This window comes from Mycteria americana, chromosome 1 (assembly GCF_035582795.1).
Source record: "Mycteria americana isolate JAX WOST 10 ecotype Jacksonville Zoo and Gardens chromosome 1, USCA_MyAme_1.0, whole genome shotgun sequence".
Taxonomy (NCBI): domain Eukaryota; kingdom Metazoa; phylum Chordata; class Aves; order Ciconiiformes; family Ciconiidae; genus Mycteria; species Mycteria americana.
The window spans coordinates 22,677,757-22,696,448 of NC_134365.1; the positions used below are offsets into that span (position 1 = coordinate 22,677,757).

At 38.0% G+C, this 18,692-nt stretch overlaps 1 protein-coding gene across 1 annotated transcript in view; it reads right to left on the bottom strand.

Moving 5' to 3' along the window:
* Positions 1-2,203: 2,203 nt before the first annotated feature.
* Positions 2,204-18,692, bottom strand: part of IL17REL (interleukin 17 receptor E like) — a 47,154-nt gene continuing 30,665 nt past the window's right edge. The window contains exons 9-17 of the mRNA XM_075492715.1: positions 16,592-16,646; positions 13,868-14,031; positions 11,459-11,506; positions 10,744-10,801; positions 10,261-10,406; positions 7,575-7,634; positions 6,516-6,573; positions 4,132-4,186; positions 2,204-3,164 (exon numbers count right to left, since the gene is read on the bottom strand). Coding sequence (XP_075348830.1) covers positions 3,137-3,164; positions 4,132-4,186; positions 6,516-6,573; positions 7,575-7,634; positions 10,261-10,406; positions 10,744-10,801; positions 11,459-11,506; positions 13,868-14,031; positions 16,592-16,646 — 672 coding nt within the window. The 3' untranslated portion in view covers positions 2,204-3,136. The remainder of the gene's footprint in view (positions 3,165-4,131; positions 4,187-6,515; positions 6,574-7,574; positions 7,635-10,260; positions 10,407-10,743; positions 10,802-11,458; positions 11,507-13,867; positions 14,032-16,591; positions 16,647-18,692) is intronic.

The window sequence follows — 18,692 nt, forward strand, 5'->3', positions numbered from 1 at the left end:
GTAGTCATTATTTCTCTTCCCATTTATTTCTCTGAAGTAGTTTATCAGAAGTCCGGAAAAGAGATGGGTCAGGAACACAGCCTGCAGAGCACTGGACTAGGTCTGCTGTGGCTGTTATTACGGCTTAGTGAATACACAGCTGCTCATTAGAATGTGGCAATTCAAGCATGCCACTCAACTATCACTTGCTATCAAGGAAATGTATCCACTACTGCAAATAAAGACATCCAAAATACTGCAGCAGCATCAGTCTGGTTTCCCACACCAGACCCAGTCTGGGTGTGGCAAGTGAAAAGAAGTGCCTAAATAAGTGGAGGAAAACCGCTTTAATTTATGTGGTACCTTTAAATGTTAGTTTCAGGTGTGTGCAACGTACTAGACACAACTGAAAGTCTCTTGAAGAGATTACTGCAAAGCATCTATCAGCGCTTTTGCTATACCTCAGTGATATTCTGATATATGCTAATACCTGGGAAGAATTGGGACATTGATGCTCTGTGATAATAGTAAGAATGTACGTATGAAATAAAAACAGAATAACTGTAGGTTGCTCAAAAGAGGGTGATTGGACTGGGCCCACAATAAGCAAGAAGGGAATTTCCTTCAACAAAAGAATGGAGGCTCTATAGAATTAGCCAAGTCTATAGGCTATCACATAGGGGATTTTTGCATTTGACTGTTATTACAGCACGTTTACTTGTGAGTTGGTCAATATTGCAAAACTATTGCATCATTTGGGTGAGAAAAAGAAAATATTTCAGTGGTCATCAGAGTGAAATGAATACTTTTAGAGCTGGGAAAGATTCTCATACCTTCTTCTTTCAGGATTGACCTACCAATGTTTAAAATACCTTGTGAAAAAGGAAAAAAACCTTTATTTTTGCAGCTGAACTGTCTCAAGGACAGTAGTGTCTGGTAGCTTAGTAATGCAGAACTCTAACTTCTTTAGGCAAGTCACCATCTGAGTGGAACTCCTTCCAGTGCATTACATGTATAGGGTGGTCCAGTTGCTATTTGAGAGAGTGGGAAGAGCTGGTCTCAGGTGGAGCACGAACTTTGTAATCAGAAGAGACAATGTTTACCTGAAGTAGTGTATTAGAAACAGGACTCTCAAAGATCAGCTTGGGAGTCAATCAGAAAAGCTACCAGCAATTTTCTCACTACACAAATGCAAACAGGCAGACCTGAGCCAAAGTATGGAAATACTATTAGGGATTATTTGCAAACATTGCCATAAGCAGGAATGTCTTAATGCTAAGCATTTAGGCTAAGTTGTCTAGGCTCCCTCTAAAACAAGTATCCGAGCAGAATGAAGTATGCTTGGGAAGTACCTGTCTCTCTGCAGTGGCCACCATGGGAGCCTAGACTACTACCTTTGAATGGATACTTTACTTTCAGAGTTAATTTAAGTGACGTCTGCTATGTTCAGCATTGAAGCTTTCCTGTAAAACAGCACCAAAGTGATCAGGACCATGGCTGGTCACATCCTCTTTGGTATTTCCATTGCTGCAGCCAACAAGAGAAGATACACTGCAAGAGATTTAGCGTCTGTGCAGCTGAAACAGGATCTTTTCATTGAAAGCATCCAGCTTCAGTACAGTTATTGTTGCTTCAGGAACTCATATGAACTTGTCATTGGAGGTGGTGTTTTGTCTTAGCTACACTTAAGTTTTCAGATCCTGCCACACCTGTATATTCATTTTCAGACTGAGGACATATTCAAAAAGTTGATCTTAAGACTTTGCTGCAATAAAAAGCACATGGTACAAATCAACCTTTCCTACAGAAAAGACATTTCCACTGGAGGAAAGTGAAGAGAGTAATGTTATGATGCTCTCTCAATTGAATGGCTGAATGTCTTGTTTCTGGCTGCAGTCTGGAGGGTATTAAAGGAAAAGCAGATGTCTGAATAGATCAGTGCTTCTATTTCAGCCAAAGCAAGTAACTAAATGCTTTAGGAAAGCTGCCTTGCCGCCTCCGCTTTTGGAGCTTAGCACTGCTTGGAATAAGAATATATCTAATAGATGTGCAGTCTGCACAATGAAGCTTTGATATCAAAGGAGCCAAGCAGAATTTGTCTTCTTCAGGGCACCTCAAAAACCTTGTGTTTCAACACAGCAGATATGTCTCTTACACCATATTTGTCTCCTGTAAATTGCTCTTTGAAAGTCTTGAAACAAAAAAAACACATTCAGATGGAAAATATTTTTTTATTTATCAACTTCTTGTTCCAGACCCTAACTCCCCACCCTTATTGCTGATCCCACATGAGCAATTCCACATGGTTTCAGGATTTGCTATTAATCATCTTTTAGTCGACTTTATTTCCTTGTTACACAACAGGAAGTAAGGCGTTTGACAGGAGTATCCCGTGAAATAAAGGCCAAATGTTTGATAATCAGTACAGTGTGTAATATTATTCTCAACAATCGAGTATAAATACTGATATAATGGAAAAAAAATACTTCAATTATTTCCACTAAACTGTTTCCTTCTAGGCTGGATTTCCACATGACAGTTTTAAATAGCTATCAAACCAAACACATGTACCTCCTCAGACAAATAGGAAAGTTATCTCCAAGTCAAATACAAATGCAAACACTGAAAGCCGTTGTTAGATATATTGAAGGATTATGGTCTGTCATGGTAAGATCATCAGAATGGCATCAGAAAACAAAGGAAATTACAAAGAAGGATAATGTAACAAAGCTGAGAAAACTTCCTTCATTCTTCATGTCTCAGAAACTTTTGTTTATGGTTTAAAAATGAAGGTTACAAGTAAGAAAATCTGAAATATTTGTTCTATAGGCACACAAGGTACTATGAAAGTAGCAATTTATAGCATATTGTATATAAAATATTAATTTAGAAGGAAAATGTGAACCTAATTCTCTAAGTGATCTAAGACATTTTTTGTTTTGAAATACTGGGAACTGAGAAATCATAATCCAGCTTCTTTTGGACATGTTAGAATAGGCTTAACTTGCTAAATTCTTCACTCATAAGAATAATCTCACAGTAATTAGCAGAAACTACTAACATGAGAGATGACCAGTTAGACAAGATTTGCAAGTTACACCACAATACAGCTTGATGTTGAGAAGATACTAAGGACCTTGAAAATGTGTTGTTCAATTCAACGCAAGGAATGCACACTCTTCACTCTAGGGGAAAAACAGAAGAGGAAAGAAGATTGGCTTTTTTTCTGTCTGTGTGAGAGAGTTCATTGCATTCGTATAGAGTTGGAGTTACATAACAAACCTAACCATTTGTCTACAGCTTGTGGACTTGACTGTCACAGTCCAAGCAGCACTCACATGAACAAATGAACAAAACCAAGATACTTTATTTTGAATGGTATCTTCTGACAAGGGGAAAAGCCAAAGACTGCCTCAAAGCAAAGATGGTAGCCCCTTCTCAACCACGACTTGTATAAATTCTGCAAGGCTGCATATTTTTCCCATCTTTGAACAAGGGCTTTTCAGAGCATCTCTACTCTCTCCAGAGTTCTAGGTTGCTCCCACTATTCTAGGTTGCCTCTGAAAGGGTATCCTTAAAGGAAGAGCTTTTTTAAGAGCTCAGGGTCTACCAAATCATACATCCATGGGCTGCATTAATTACTGATCGGTTTACAACCTAGGAACAGGTGTTTTGCAAAGGGCTGTGGGAATGAAAAGAAGCACTGGAACAGCTGAGCAGACACGTCTAATGAGTGAGAGCACAGAGGGGACTGATCTGCCTGCAAATGTCAGGGAGAAAGCAGGGGCCAGGTGCTAATAATGTGAATGTCATGCTCAGCAAATCTGAGATTGTTCCAGGGCTCTTGAAGGTTTTCTTGTTACTTTACAAAATTCTCTCTTCCACTGGTTATTTGTCTCCCTTTGTCCTTCTTTGGCAGCAAGGCAGTTACCTCTGATGCCAGACTGCACTGTGATGCAATAGAGAGAGAGCAAGAGGAGTCTTCAGTGGGGACAAGGAAAGGGGAGAGAGAGGAACCTGATATTCCTGCTGGCTAGTACACAATTCACTCAGACATGGCTTCTGTCCTTTAGGGAGGCCAATTATATGTTTTCAGGATTAACAACCCTATCAGCTCTCAAAGATGTTTTAAACTATACATTGGATGGATACCTGTGGGTCATGGCCTTTGCTGGGTTTCCATCACCGTATGTCTGACCACGAAAATCTGAAGAAACAAGTTCAAATATAGGTTGCCATTTTGTTTTCATTATGGTTCACATATTTATTCTCAAATTAACTGATCTGGGTTATTGTTGCATTCAGAATAGATAAGTTTCTTTTTTAATAGGTGAAATAATGTCTCCAAATGTTCGGCTACATTAAACGGAATCCAGAAAAGTGGTCAAAGGAAAAATAAAACTTAAAAAGAACACAAAGTTTTGTCTCTAGGTCAATGCTATTAAATGCAAAAAAAAAGGATTTTCCCATTTCCATCCTCTGTAGAGCAAATAAGGCTAAGACATGCTAATTCCAAAGCACAGCTACTGATAGAAAAATGCAATGCATTGCGGTATAATGCATTCTACATGCCAGAAAACTCTTCTTGCAGCTGGAAAGAGAGTCGCCTTCATGATGGCTAGCTACACTGGTTTTTTTTGTAGTAGATATCGTCATCACTGCAATCTTGGTTTTAAATAACAAAATACATGTTAATAACATCATGGCTCTTTCAGACACACTGACACTGCTTGGTATCTTTAACAGTGATACTTAATGTAAATTTCTATTTTACAAAGATGTATGCAGTAAATATTTTCACTACTTTCACTATGCCATTATAAGATTATTTCTCATTTAGTCTGACATTTTGTATAATCCAAATTGTCACAAATTATGGACAGATATTAGGTTTAATACTTCCTTCAGCTTTATGTGGATTGTTTTTCTTAACGTCTTAGGTTCGAACACAATAGCATCCAAGTGTAAGAATTATCACATTAAAAATCTTACACATGACAAGCAGTTGATGGCTCCTGACGAGTCATTAAGAACACAGGAATTACAGCAATGAGTTGAACCCACCTAGTTCAGTGTCCCATCTCTGACACTGACCTGTACCATCTGCCTCAGAGGGAGGTTTTGGGAACCCGCTCCTGGTCAGCAGGCAGAGATGGAATTATCCACCTGCTAATGTGGACCGTATTATCCCAAAAATATAAAGTATGGCAGAATCCATGAAGCATGAGGTTAATATTCTCTATACAACAAACGTAGTGATCACATAGTACAGTTCTGGTATTCCTGATATGCACAGTTTCCCAGATGGTTTTTCTGAATCTCCACAAATCCTTGATCAGAACAAAAACTTGTGACAAAAAGTTCCACATTTAAATCAAATCCTGTACCCAAAATGTTCTTTACTCAGTTTTCGGTGTTCCACCATTTTCATTTAATACACAGACCCATTCTCTCCTACTATAAGGCAGAGGGAAATTCCCAGACTGCCATCTCTGGAGCTTTTCATTATTTTACATGCTTTCATCATACACTTCACATTTATTAAAAGGAAAATATGAATAAGGAAAATGCATCCAGACTACATGAATCACAACATTCTATTTAATTGGTTCACCTTGAGTGGGCTTGTTATGAGTTTTTAAGTGGAGAAGAAACCTGAACTAGCATTATGCAAGTGCTTGCAGAGAGATCTACATTCAGACTACAAATTCAAGCCCCCTCCTTTTTAGTATCAGGCTTCCAAATCTGAAGCTATAGTTAACTGACAGGTATTTTTAGACAACAGAGAAACTCTGTCATAGGAATCAGTATGTTTACAATGAACTGGGAGGGGAGGTTGTTTGTTAGGGAGGGTTAGGGGAGGTGTTTTTGGCAATGCTCAGATTGACTGTTGTCTCAGCTTGACTCCTTTTAGACTTTTTAGTTCTAAACTAGTCAATCCACTCCTGTGCTCTTCACCGTAAACCCCACAGCCTTAGTTCACTCTGAACTCACTAACTTCTACAACGCCTTACTTTCAGGGCTTGGAGATTTCAGAATATTCTGAGTCCATAAGCATATCTGAGTGTACCTCAAATCATAATAATATCCTCACCATACTTCTGCAGTGGAGGGAAATACTACTGTCCCATTTGCAGAGGTGGGGAATTAACAGTAGGGCTGTGCTACAATCACTACAATGACAGCACTGTGTGCCTAATTCCCAAGGACTGTTTTTAACTGGTTACCTCATGTACCAACAGCAAGGTAAATATAGGTATGGCATGCAGAACTTGGCACAGATGGAAAATTCACCCAGGAAGCAGAGAAAACCGACAGCCACACAAGTTGCCCTTGCAGTAGCTAATTAAAAGCTAGTTGTGGTATATGAGTGCATTGTCTATAAAGGAAGCTGAGCATATCTAGCTCACACGCAGACACCTACATTCAGTCAGGTGAATCCCACCTCAGTTTCCCAATGAAAACACACTTCGCCTGAGATGCTCTCTTCTATACAGTCAAGACCTAATTCTTCCTTTGTTGTCATTCATACTTACCACAGTGGATATCACAGATCTGCAGTGGAACTGAATAATCTACGTCTGTCCTCCAGCCCTTTTAAAAGAAAGAATTGAGGCTTATTCCCCTTTCAGCAGAACTGTTACTAAACACTTGTGTTGACAAAATGAGATTGCTTTATTAGTTTACTCAAGTGACTAAATTTTTTAATCTGGTTTTAAATAAATGCATATGGAGAGTGCTGGTCTAGTGTATTTAGTGAGTTGCAATCACTTTTAGGTTTCTAAATGGTAAAGCTAATCAGATTTTTTTTTGGAGGGGAGAACTGTATTCTGACAGATAAAGTCTTGTTTACAAAATAAACGATTTATGCAGGAAAACATCAATTTTAGCACCAAATCTGATTTTTCACTAGAGAAAGGACAAGTCTCATTACCCAGAAGACTCTTGTCAATCTCACTTTCATCTTGCCCCTTTCTTCCTAGCAGCTTCTGGAGCCTCAGAGCTGTGGCTGTCAGTCTCTCTTGTCCTGGTGTCTGCTGAGAACATTAACTCCAGAGAGGAATAAACCTATCAGCTTCATGCTCATTGTCTATTAATGTTGCCTTAATGAAGTTCAGCTATGGAAATAGTGTGCAAAAATGTCAGAAATAATTTGCTCAGCTCTGCTTTCAGGAGTGCTAATTCTAGCGTACTATGCACTTACTGTGCTGTTTGCTATATGCCTAACCTTTTCTAGTTAATGTCAATTTTTTAAAAATTCATCTGTGATTTACTTGGATCTTTTGATACCTTGGAACTTTTTATTACAAAGGAACATATAAAGACAGGATTAGCAATTTCCTCATGATATCCCTTTATCTGCCACTGACAAAGGAGCAAGATCATGGAGAGCAACTTCTCTGTTAATTAATGTCATTGCAACAAGAGGTGGTGGCAGCACGACAAGCTATAAATAATGCTCTTTGCCAACTCCATTTGCACAGTAATCAGATTTGGCTGGGAGGAGAAAACAGCGAGAGTGCCTGCTGGGTTTCTTTTTTTTTTGATGATTTGTTTATTTTGTAGAGATTACCTGGCAAAATCAAGACACATACCTGAATGCAAATTGTTGACCCACACATTTCCCGTGACATAGTGATTGATACAGGATCTCCCTAATGAAAAGAAAGAAATTGAAAATTATTATTTTCCATACCCTGGAGCAATGAAAACGTATTGTGTCTCTCCAGCTCTTTGGTTTGTTTGCCAGTAATGCTACATGTTCTACTGTGTCAGAAAACTAATAAAGTATATATTCATTATGGAAGGTTATTTATTTTCAGCGATATCCCCGGATCTCAGTGACCATAAGCAGCTAGTGTAGTTTTGCAAAGCACAGTTTGGGCAGCACAGGAAGAGGGCTAATATTCCTGCATTTTATGAAGCATCATAAGGCAGGACACCCTCCCCACCGTGGCTGCTCACACCATGTTAGCCAATGAGCATCTTCACTTCTTCTCCCTGGTGTACATGAGTTGAAGGAATGACCCTTTCTTTACAGTTCTTTTGGATTTCCCATCACATTGTATGCTGAGAACAAGTTCAGCCTTAGGGTAAAATTGTCCTAAATGACTGTTCTGACACTTAACATTTGATTGTTTATTGTTTGTCCTCAAAATAATGTTAGTTACTTCACTAAAAGCGATGAATCCTACATGGCATGAGTTTGCTTTTAGTGTGGCAAACTCCTAAAATAATTTGGGGCAAATTAGGGGACTATGTTCTTTTTTGAGCATGACTGAACAGGGATTACTAGGTGGAGAATGAACCTTGGTTTCTGGGAACACAGAGCTAAGTCTTGCTGAAAACTTTGTGTATATTGCTCATGGTGTTGAGACAGGAACTGTATGTAATTTATGTGGGCCCCCATTCTGTCATAGTAGCAGGGGACATAACAGCTTTGTACTGGAGGGAAGAAAACAACATTTTCAAATGCATCAGTGCCCTTTGTGAAACACACACTTTAATACCTAGCTGTGATTTATTGGTGCTCCACCATTGCTCTTCTCACTTAGCAATTCACACAGGGAACCTTTAAAACCAGAAAGTCTAAATTCCACAGATTTCATGTGAAATAAGCCAGTTGAAGGGAAGTGCCACTGTAAGTGTTCACTGAACATAGTGCCTGACAACTCTTCTACCATACAGATCTCCACCTCTGCCGGTAATACAGCATTTCCCCAGATACCTTGCCCCATTAGGACAGACTCTTGATAGCACCACCAATGCCCTCTGTGGTCTGTGTTAATCACACAAGGTGTATCCTAATCAGGATAGCTGTTTTTTCCCAGGCCTTTCCCCATGATTATTCAGTTCTGGGATCTCCTGCAGGAGCAGTTATCATGTTCCATTTAAGCATGTCCTCAGCTTGAGCAGCAAAGCTGAGTTGGGAAACTCTGCTTTTAATAGCTGCTCTGTTACATTCAGCACCAGAGGTGTAATAAAGACCTAAAATGATTCACTAGAAAATAAATTCAGCTTTCGGTGTCCACCCCTTTGAGTTTAAGAAGTCCTTATTCATAGCTGCCTGCTTGTCAGCTACCCCCTGGTATGTGCAACCTGTACACTGAAAGTATCAGAGGTACTTGAAAAAGTCACAGTTGCACCATCTACCTGCATACAGTGGCAAAGAAAGAAGTACAGCTGGAATATATCCTAAAAAGAGGACAGGTGTAGGAGCTACAGCATGCTTGTGTCTTCTAAAGCACATCCCTCTACAGCAGAGTGAAGTCAGTGGGCACAGTCAGGAATGACAGTAGAAATCACAACATCTGGACTTCTCAGCTTTCTCAAAATCCATCATATGACATTTCATATACCTGGTTAGTGGAGCAGACAGCAGGAGCACACATTTAGGGGTGGACATAAGACTACTGAGGAGCTGGCTGCTGAACCAGCAGGATGCCTTTCAGCATGGTGGTCCTAGAATCTCCTAGGACCTATCCTGCTAATATTACCCTATTTGAAAAATAATGCCATGGCCACTCTTCTGCTCTTTGACCCCACTTTCCAGATGTACCTCTCAGCAGATCACAGGTCAAGCCAACAAGGTAACTCTGGTAGGCAGGGTTGAAGGGCAAGGGCAAGCCACAGTGCTTCACTGGAAATATATGAGATAGGCTTAGTTGCAAGAGAGGAATGAGGCTCCTATTTCATGACTAGCTGCTGCCTGAAACAGAAATCTCATTCTCCCATAATCTTTTCCCTCTCTCCCCCGCTTTGCTGGAAGAAGCAGTTGTGTAGTCACACAGTCAGCCAGCTCAAAAAGCTAATTTGGCTGAAAACTTACCTTTTTTGTGTGTTGAGTTTGTTTTGGCAGCTGTGAGATTTAGCGTGGCTCAAGATCATCATGGATTTATGCCTCAAGTCTTACATTTCATGATGTAAGATTTGCCAGGTCAGCTGTATTAGTGACCCATATATGAAATACTAACACTACATCTGCTATACACATAATAGAAATACTACACCACAAAAATTATTAAAAGAATATTAAGGTTCCACTCAAGAGTCACTTCCTTTGATGTGACTCATTTCACTTCAGGATCCTTATTTATTTCTTGCTTCAGTGTGAGATCAGAATTAGAACTACATGCTTTAAAAATGTTCCAATAATTGTTCCAATATGTACATGTGTGGGTTTATTAATGCTTTCAAGCAGAGTGACAAATGGAATAATAAATGAATGCAGTTAGATATGTTTAAAAGTCTTACAATGTTTAAGAAATAATATATACAAACCACAGAGACTGAATGGTGCATCCCAACAGATTCACATGAGGCCAGCTGCGTCCTGTTACACACAAGCACTGAGAACTGTGCCTTGGTTTGGGATGTGAAGAAAACTTGTATTTGTTCTGCAGCTGCAGCAGTTCTCATTTTCCAAGCTGATATTAGGGGGAAAGACTTACTTTTAGATGTACAAGGACCATATATTATATTCTAAATTGTTATATTTAAAATAAATGTCTTTTTAATTAGTTAAGTGCCACCAAATGATATGCAAGTAATTATTTTGGTTCCCACAAGTTACTTTTTGCACCGATAAACACTTAACCTACTGGGAATACATAGAAGTAGGAAGCTGACAAATCTCTTTGCCATAATTTACAAGCTACAGTGATGTGAATAATACATCTCGCTTACTGGAGAAGGCTCATATCTAGCGACTGATTTAAATATTTTTCACAATTTCATATTATGTAATTTAAAAAATATATTTACCTGGAAATTCTCCATGAGCAAATGGACATTTAACCCAAGAGCCTTGCTTGGTTGTAAACTGAAAGCAGAGAAATCTGTTAGGAAAACTGATTTTTCCATTTCAATCTGTGGCTACAGATTCAACTAGAGATGACCAGTGCATTCCAGACAGTTGCAGAAAGTGAATTCACAGCTTTCCTGGTCTATGGTATCTTCCAACCCTTGATTTAAATTAGATCCCTCAATTCTTCAGATATTTATGCACATGCTGATTTTACAGAAACATGTAGTTCCACTGACTTAAAAGTAATCTAAAATAAAACAATAATATGCCTATATTAACCTTACATGGCATTCTTTTCCCAACTAGAATTTTAAAAAGGTACTCCAGTAAATGTAGTGTATCGATCATTTTTATTACCAAATATTTAATATGGAAAACTTTATACATTAAGTTTAGTGCATGCTTCAGAGTTTGCATTGACCTAAAACATTTTTCCCTGCTTTTCTTAAGCAAAGAAAACAGAAGGCACAATCTGACCTGTTTCCTATCATTGCTGCTGCACTTCCAAAGAACCTCCTTTTCATCTAACCTTTCAGATTTCCTTCATTCGTACTTTCCATTCATCAGAGCTATGAAACAACATATCGATCCTAAAGAACATTAGTGACTCATTTTTTTAGAGCTGACAGAAAGAGAGCAGTTAATAGGCGTTTTACAAAGAAATCCCTTTACCTTCATGCAAAGTCTCGGGTGAGTGTCCACACGAGAATATTTAACCTGCTTGAAAAGAGAGCACTCAGCATTAGCTAGTTTCATTAACTAATTTCACAAAATCAATTACCCAAAATTTTCATGGTTTGATTACTGAGAAAGGAACTGGTTTGTTTACTTTATAAACATCCTAGGAAGTTAATCACATAAAATAGTAAGTATAGAAACAACTGCTACTTTGGATTACTGAATAATTTGCTTTTTTTTATCTGTAATGTAGAATTTTTATACTCAGTCTGACCCATTAGAGCTAAATTAATTGATTCTGTGGTGGCTTGTGTGCAAAATTCTGATTACACAGTCATCTTGTTTCAGTCCCTTATTTACCACTCATCAACAACTCAGCAGAACATTTAAACGTACACCCAAAAGTGTTGTTCCGCCTTCAGTTCAGAAATTTTTCAATCTTCCATATCCCTATTCCAGAAAAGACTTAAATGTAGACTGACTTTTAGACATCCACTGAAGTGACCTACAAAATGTTACTTTCTTGATCAACAACTGTTTATCCGCCAAGGGCTTCAGCATAAAAAGCCTTGTCTCATATAAACAATTACTACCCGTGTAAGTGATCTTACTTAAATAAACACTGTTGCTCAAGTGACTGAGCACAATGGACCCTACACACAACACATGGCATCATGACCAAAGTAGCACCTCTTTCCTGTAACTTTTTTGGGAAGAACATAATGGATGTCCTCGGGTATGTCTACAATAGGGTCACAGAAGATAGTTCTGTAACAGTCCACTCAGATATGGAGGCAGCATTGCCATCGACAGAGAAAGCCCCACCCTAATTAGAGAGAGGAGTTATGTAGCTTTGGGGCCTAAGTCGGTAAACGTGCACGGTATTAGAGTGTGCGGCATTGTGTGGATCTACTGGGGGAGCTGGCACTATGTGAGGAATCTCTGCAGTAGTATCCAGCACTCTATAGAGATGTTCTTCAGGGTTGCAGTACAAGAAATAGATCAAATTCAATATCAAACCATTTAGGATTCATTAGAAAAAAGAGAAGATTCATCCTGTCCATGAATATTAATAAATACAGGAAAACATTCATCATCTATAATAAACTAATCTTGGATTGTGTTCTGGGTAATAGATATGACCATTACCAGCCAAACCTCATTTTAGGCTTCTTTCTTTTTTTTTCTTTGTGTTTTTTTTTCTTTTCTTATTTTTTCCTGCAAGCAATGAGTTGTACTTGTTGTCAGCAGATGATGAATCCCATAGGGACCACTCGCATGTGTAAAAGTAAATATATTTGTTTTTGCAAGATCAAAGCTTTGTTGAAACCCATAAAATGGTGAATCTGAACAACCAGTAAACACTTGGCCAGGAGTTCCTAATCAAAAAAGCATTCAACAGTCTTGAGTCAGCACACCCCCCCCGCCAAATCATGTCATCAGAATAATACTCATAAAGTTTCAAAAATTAAGAATTTGTATTTGATTTTATTTGCCTTTTCAGTTGTTACCCCAAGTTTACTGGCTTCTCTCCACAATCAGGAAAGCCTGAAACCTACTTTTCAAGATGAAAGCCAGACTTCTAACCAACCTCATAAAACCAGTGCATTCAGCATCATGGGACTTCAGACTGAAGTATTAAGCAGTTCAAGATACATGCAATGAAAATTCTTTTCAACTTTAGAATGTAAGTGCTGGAAGAATTGAGGAACTCTATATTTCAACACCCACAATTTCAAGACTTGGGACCAGTTTGAGGAAGGCACTTCAGAGAGATCTGAATAGAGTATAAAACAATCATGCCCTACCAAGGTACCATTATGTTTCCAGTAAGATTTAAAGAGATTTAGCTTCATCTCACTTACATTTTAGGTGTCTAAATGTTAAACATCCCAATGTGATCTAATAACAATAGACTCTTATCATAGTCAGTGAAGAGAAAGAGGTACCTTCAGAGATAAATTCTTCCAACCTTTCTTATATGCCTGTCTTCAGATGAAAGAGTTGTTCTCAATATGTCTGTTTCATTTACTTGCTTTAAAGGGAATCTGAGACAAATAGCGTAGATTTGAACACCTATCTTTTAGACAGCAAAGTCAGGGCAGATGAATCATGCCTTTACTATAAATGAAAAGCAGACCCTATTTACACCAAAAAACTTAGCAAACATTACTAGCTTCACAGTCATCTCCACTTTTTATTTCTTAATAGTGAGTCAGTCAATAGGAGCTATTTGAATAAATCATGTGGTTAGTGTACAAGAACAGACTGTGATTATGAATAGTTTTAAGTATCAGAGAAGAGAGGAATTTGCAACTGCTCTTATTCCAAAGTTTAGCTCTCCACATGCCTTTGGCCATGGCCTTCAATCTCACGGTTTGAATAAATCTGCATAGCTCTTACTTTCTCAGGAGAATTTCTGGAAGAGTTTTGTATATCTTCACAGTGGTCGTTAGAGTTCATTAACCTGCATAGGTTAACCATGACAAGCACAGGACAGGCTGGCTCCCAAGCTAGGGTTTGTGTCGCTGGGTTGTAAACAATATTATCCCATAGCACTTTCGTATCTGTGCACAAAGAGTGGAAACATTATTCAAGATGTCTAAAAATTAATCAAAATTGTTCATAAATCTGGTACCTATACATGTGCTTAAAACCAAAAGCATTTCTTTTCCATTTCCTTGTCATTTTCACCAATCAGAACTGCAGTGTTTCACATTGTAACAGTGTAAAACTTCAATTCATCCCACCAAAGTGTTGGCATTTACCAGAGGTACTCAACCTGAGAGCTTGGTCTTACCAGAATCCCACTACAGTGATAGATAGGCATCACCAGGGAATGACGCCTCAGCTCTTAAGTAGGCTGCACTGGAAGTGCATTCTCTGCCCGTCAGTCCCAGGGGGAAATTTTTATTCTGTTTTAAAAAACTGCTGAAAATGTTTATTCTTGTAAAAAAATGCTGGTTTTAATAAATGGACATGTACTATGAAGCGAATGTTTAGAGAATATTTAACCTGGCTGCGAAGTCCTGGGTCCCAAGAGTTATGACAGTTTTCACAGCTATGTTTTCAATGTTATAGGAGTCTGTAATAATGTAGATATAATATAAGTGTAATCCTAGCAGCTAAGAGAATAGCACCACAATTAAGACTTCTCAGGTTTGTTTCCAGGCCTGCTCATTGACTTATTACCTGAGTTTCCTTCTCTTTTACTCCTTTGTGGCATCTACTTATTTACATCCGAATAAAGATGCTCATCCATCTTCAGTCTCATATAATTACATTGTTTAGTAACCAACAGACAGTCTTTTTTCCTTTTTTTTTCTTCTCTTAGTTACATTAACCCAAAAGAGTTATTACACAGAGGAGCTTCTTTCTGATACACAACTGTTAATTACCGCCTACCACAGAACTAAATCTATAATCCCAACTTTATTACACCAATGATAAATGAGGCAAAAAAAAAAACCAATCTACTTTAGATATTTCAGCAAACAGAGCTGTCAGTTAGGAAAAAGAAAGATTTAAGATGAAAACAATGTGGTTTAAAAGCTGGAACTCCTTATATACTTATATAGCTGGGTGCTAGAGTCTGAAAAATTGCTTGAGATTCCTGCAAGAAGGATAGTCAAGTAAACAAAAAGTATAGCTGTAAAACAGTATTTCCCATATTCACTTCCTTATCAATATCAAAGCTATAAGTTAAGTTTTCCATTGTAATTGTACATTGGAACTTCCTAAATGGACAGAAATAAGCTTCAAGAGCTTCAGTGTGCAAAGCACATACTGCCTTTCCTCTGACTAAATAAGCTTTGTAACCTATGCTTCAGCTATCCCCATAGTCCTGATTCAATGGCATCAGAGAGGAGAATGACTGCAGTAGGAGGGGAAGGAAAAGAAGCAGAATACAGAAGGAAGGAAGGAATCATGGGATTCATGAGCCCAGTTTCCTGCACTTGCAAAGCATAACCATTCCAAGCACAGGAAATAGATAGAGATAGCAGAAAATCTGGAAGAAAACAACCTGTGCTCCATGACACTCAGCCTCAGGCTGAACAGCTACTAAGTATAGAGGTTAGGACTTCATACTGCAGATGTCCAACAGGCTTTGCTTTGATGACCTGAAAGCCAGATCTGACTACATGGCATAGACATAGCTACAGACAGAGCTTGAGCATTCCTATAAGTGCTCTCTATTGCATAAACAGAGAAAAAATAATCCCTTTTTATTTAGTCAAACTGCATTCCATTGCTACAAAGGAATTGTAGTGCCACAAACACTATATTCTGCCACAATAAAATAAATCAGAAATGAAGGCTGGGCTAACTAAAGAGGAAATTGCTTCCATTTTAACACAAATGTATCGGCCCTGCAAGAATGTGAAAGTATTGCAGTGAATGTCTATGCAGTTTTATGGAGTTTGGATGCGCTGTTATGGGTTGGTGTTTTTATTCTCTCTCACGGTTTGTTTTTTTTCTTTTAAATCAAATACTAAAATCCCTTAATGGGCTTCTTAGCATAGTCTGGGGAAAAACTATTGTTGTACTTATGTTGGACTTAACAAAATAAAACACTTTTTCAGGCTATGCTTTTTTCTATCTGCCTGGTAAAACTTTCACTAAAGACCTATGTAATATAACAATTTATTTTTCAGCTGTCATCTCAGATCAAACTCTGACTTTGCTAGAACACTTTGTGTGAATAATTTCTCGTTAAGTATGGGAACTCCCATATGCAGTTAACTGTCTTCTTTTGCAACTCCCCATTCCCTCCTTTAAGTTGGGTGTCAGACAACTTCTTCAAATCTCTCCTTGAAGCCCACTTCTCACATCAGCATTTCAAAGCTGACCTCAGTGGCTTTTATTCATTCCCGGCAGTTTGCATGTGACTTAAGAAAATGTGGGAAATGACTAGAAAGTTACTTAGTGTTTATATTGGCATAAACTTGGTGAACAATTTAGTCTGAAAGTAAGTTATTTCATCCACCCACAGTATAACGAACCAATATAACAATTTCCTTGAAGTTTTGCAATGTATGGTTTTCACCTTAGATTAATTTCAAATTGTGACATACTACTGGAGCTGCTGAAAATCACTCATATAAAGAGTAATCACACAATACTTGCCATTTTCAAAGGGGCAAAGTTGTATCCTCCTTGCATCTGGAATTGCCAGCCAACCCTACAACCCAAAAAGTGGCCATTAGCTACAGATTCTCAGATACACTAGTTTTTAACATTTCAAACAGAATGTGACAGAAAACCTTTCTGCCAAATATAAAGATGCTATGTTTATTAGAAAGCTTTGGAAGTACTTTTTTTAAAGGATGGTTTGCACTAGATATCTATTTTATTGTTCATCATTAGGGGGATTGCAGCTGATGAACTAAGGTGATCCCTTCTAGCACTATATTCCTACTATTTCTGACTCATATATTTAGCCCAATTTCATTTAGAAAGTCTTCCAGCTTGATCTTCATTACATTTCTTACAGTGTCATTACTTTCTAGGTGTATCAACAGATATTCAAGAATCATTATATCAGATCTCCTGGCCTTTGTTATGGTAAAGGATGTATCCTTAAAAACTGAGGACTAACACTTAACCCAATCAGCAAGTATATGTGCATGGCTGTTACTATACCCTGAGTACTTAGATTCACGTGCAAATGTTTCTCTTACTCACAGTTCCCATCTGTTTGCTCAGCAATCGTATTGTGGAATTCTCTGTGTATATGCTGACAGGAATAATATCCTTCCAATGACCTCATACCTTTCAGAGTGGAATAAAAAAAATCCCTAGGCTTGGAAGAGACCTTGTGGTTCAACTCGCGTATTAAGGTATGTGATTTTAGGTGCCTACAACGTACACATCTGAGTGTGACTAAAGTGCCCAAATTGCTATTACAGTAGCCATATGAAGACCTAGCCAATGCAGGCAGTAGAGTCTACAGTGCTATCCAGCATGTCCCAAAATAGCCATCTACATTTGGTCAATTGAGTAACTGACTGCATTAACTAGATCTCCATTGACTGTATGAGTTTGGACATCTAATTCAAATGCAGATATCTACATCTGGACACCTACATTTAGGTAACTTAATCCGCAAGGTAAGCCCTACCCCAAAATTCACTGAGAAGCTAGGTCACATAGTATCTTTATATCTTACCAAGGTCATTTTAAATTGGTTTGGTGACCTTTTATTCCTTTTTATGAAAGATATTCCAAAATCTCACTTTTCAGATTATCAGAAAAAAAGCTGTAGCTATCCTAAATATATTCAGGGAATTAAGTTTATCCCCCTTCATCCTTGTGGTAAGAATGGGAATGGCTTTAGCTTAAAAAAAACTTTTTTTCCTTATAAGTGACCCTTCTAATGTGTGCTTAGACGACAAACATATTTTCTCTTTGCTTGTGTTTTACCAGGCTAATGAAAACATGTTCTTTGAATCTCCTTTGTAAGACAGTCTCTCCATTCCCCAACCATTCTAGATTTCTCACGTACATCTTCCATTTGAATTAATCTTTCTTGAATATGGATACAAGAATCGCTTACAGTATTTCAAAGAAGGCCTTGCCCATACTTTCCTGTTAGCTTGGAATAATCTAACTCACCAGACCTTTGTTCACGTTTATGTCATGTAAGCATGTTAGTTTAATCATCCTGTGATGAACTATTACACCCAGACCTTTTCTCCTTCAGTGTTATTTCTAAATGAGGACTCGTATCTTACAGCAAGAATTCTTTTTATTAGAGCAAGTGCATGAACTTGCACTTCATCTTCCTTTAGTTATTTCACGTATGAAGATCTGTAGTCTCTTCCAATTATCCTGACCCTCTTCCATTTTGATTACACCTCTCAACTGTATTATCAGCAAATCTCATGAACACATTCCCATCTTTTGTGCCCATGTCACTGATGAAAACATTTATATAAGCACTACTCTAATTGTGTTCCTTAAATAACCTTCCTACTAGCAGAGCCCCGTTCAACAGTAGTTGAGTTAGCCCTCCAGCTAGGTATTATCTACCATACAAATCTTGTTCTCACCCCCAGCTTCCTCAATTCCTCTTTTAGTTTCTCATGCAATACTATATCAAATGCTATGCTGAAATTCAGTCAGATTAAATTTTCTGTCTTTTCATTGCTTATAAAAAAATCAGTCAAATTAATCTTACACAATACTTTCCATAAATTAATGTAAATTGAATCCCATTTTCTTCTTA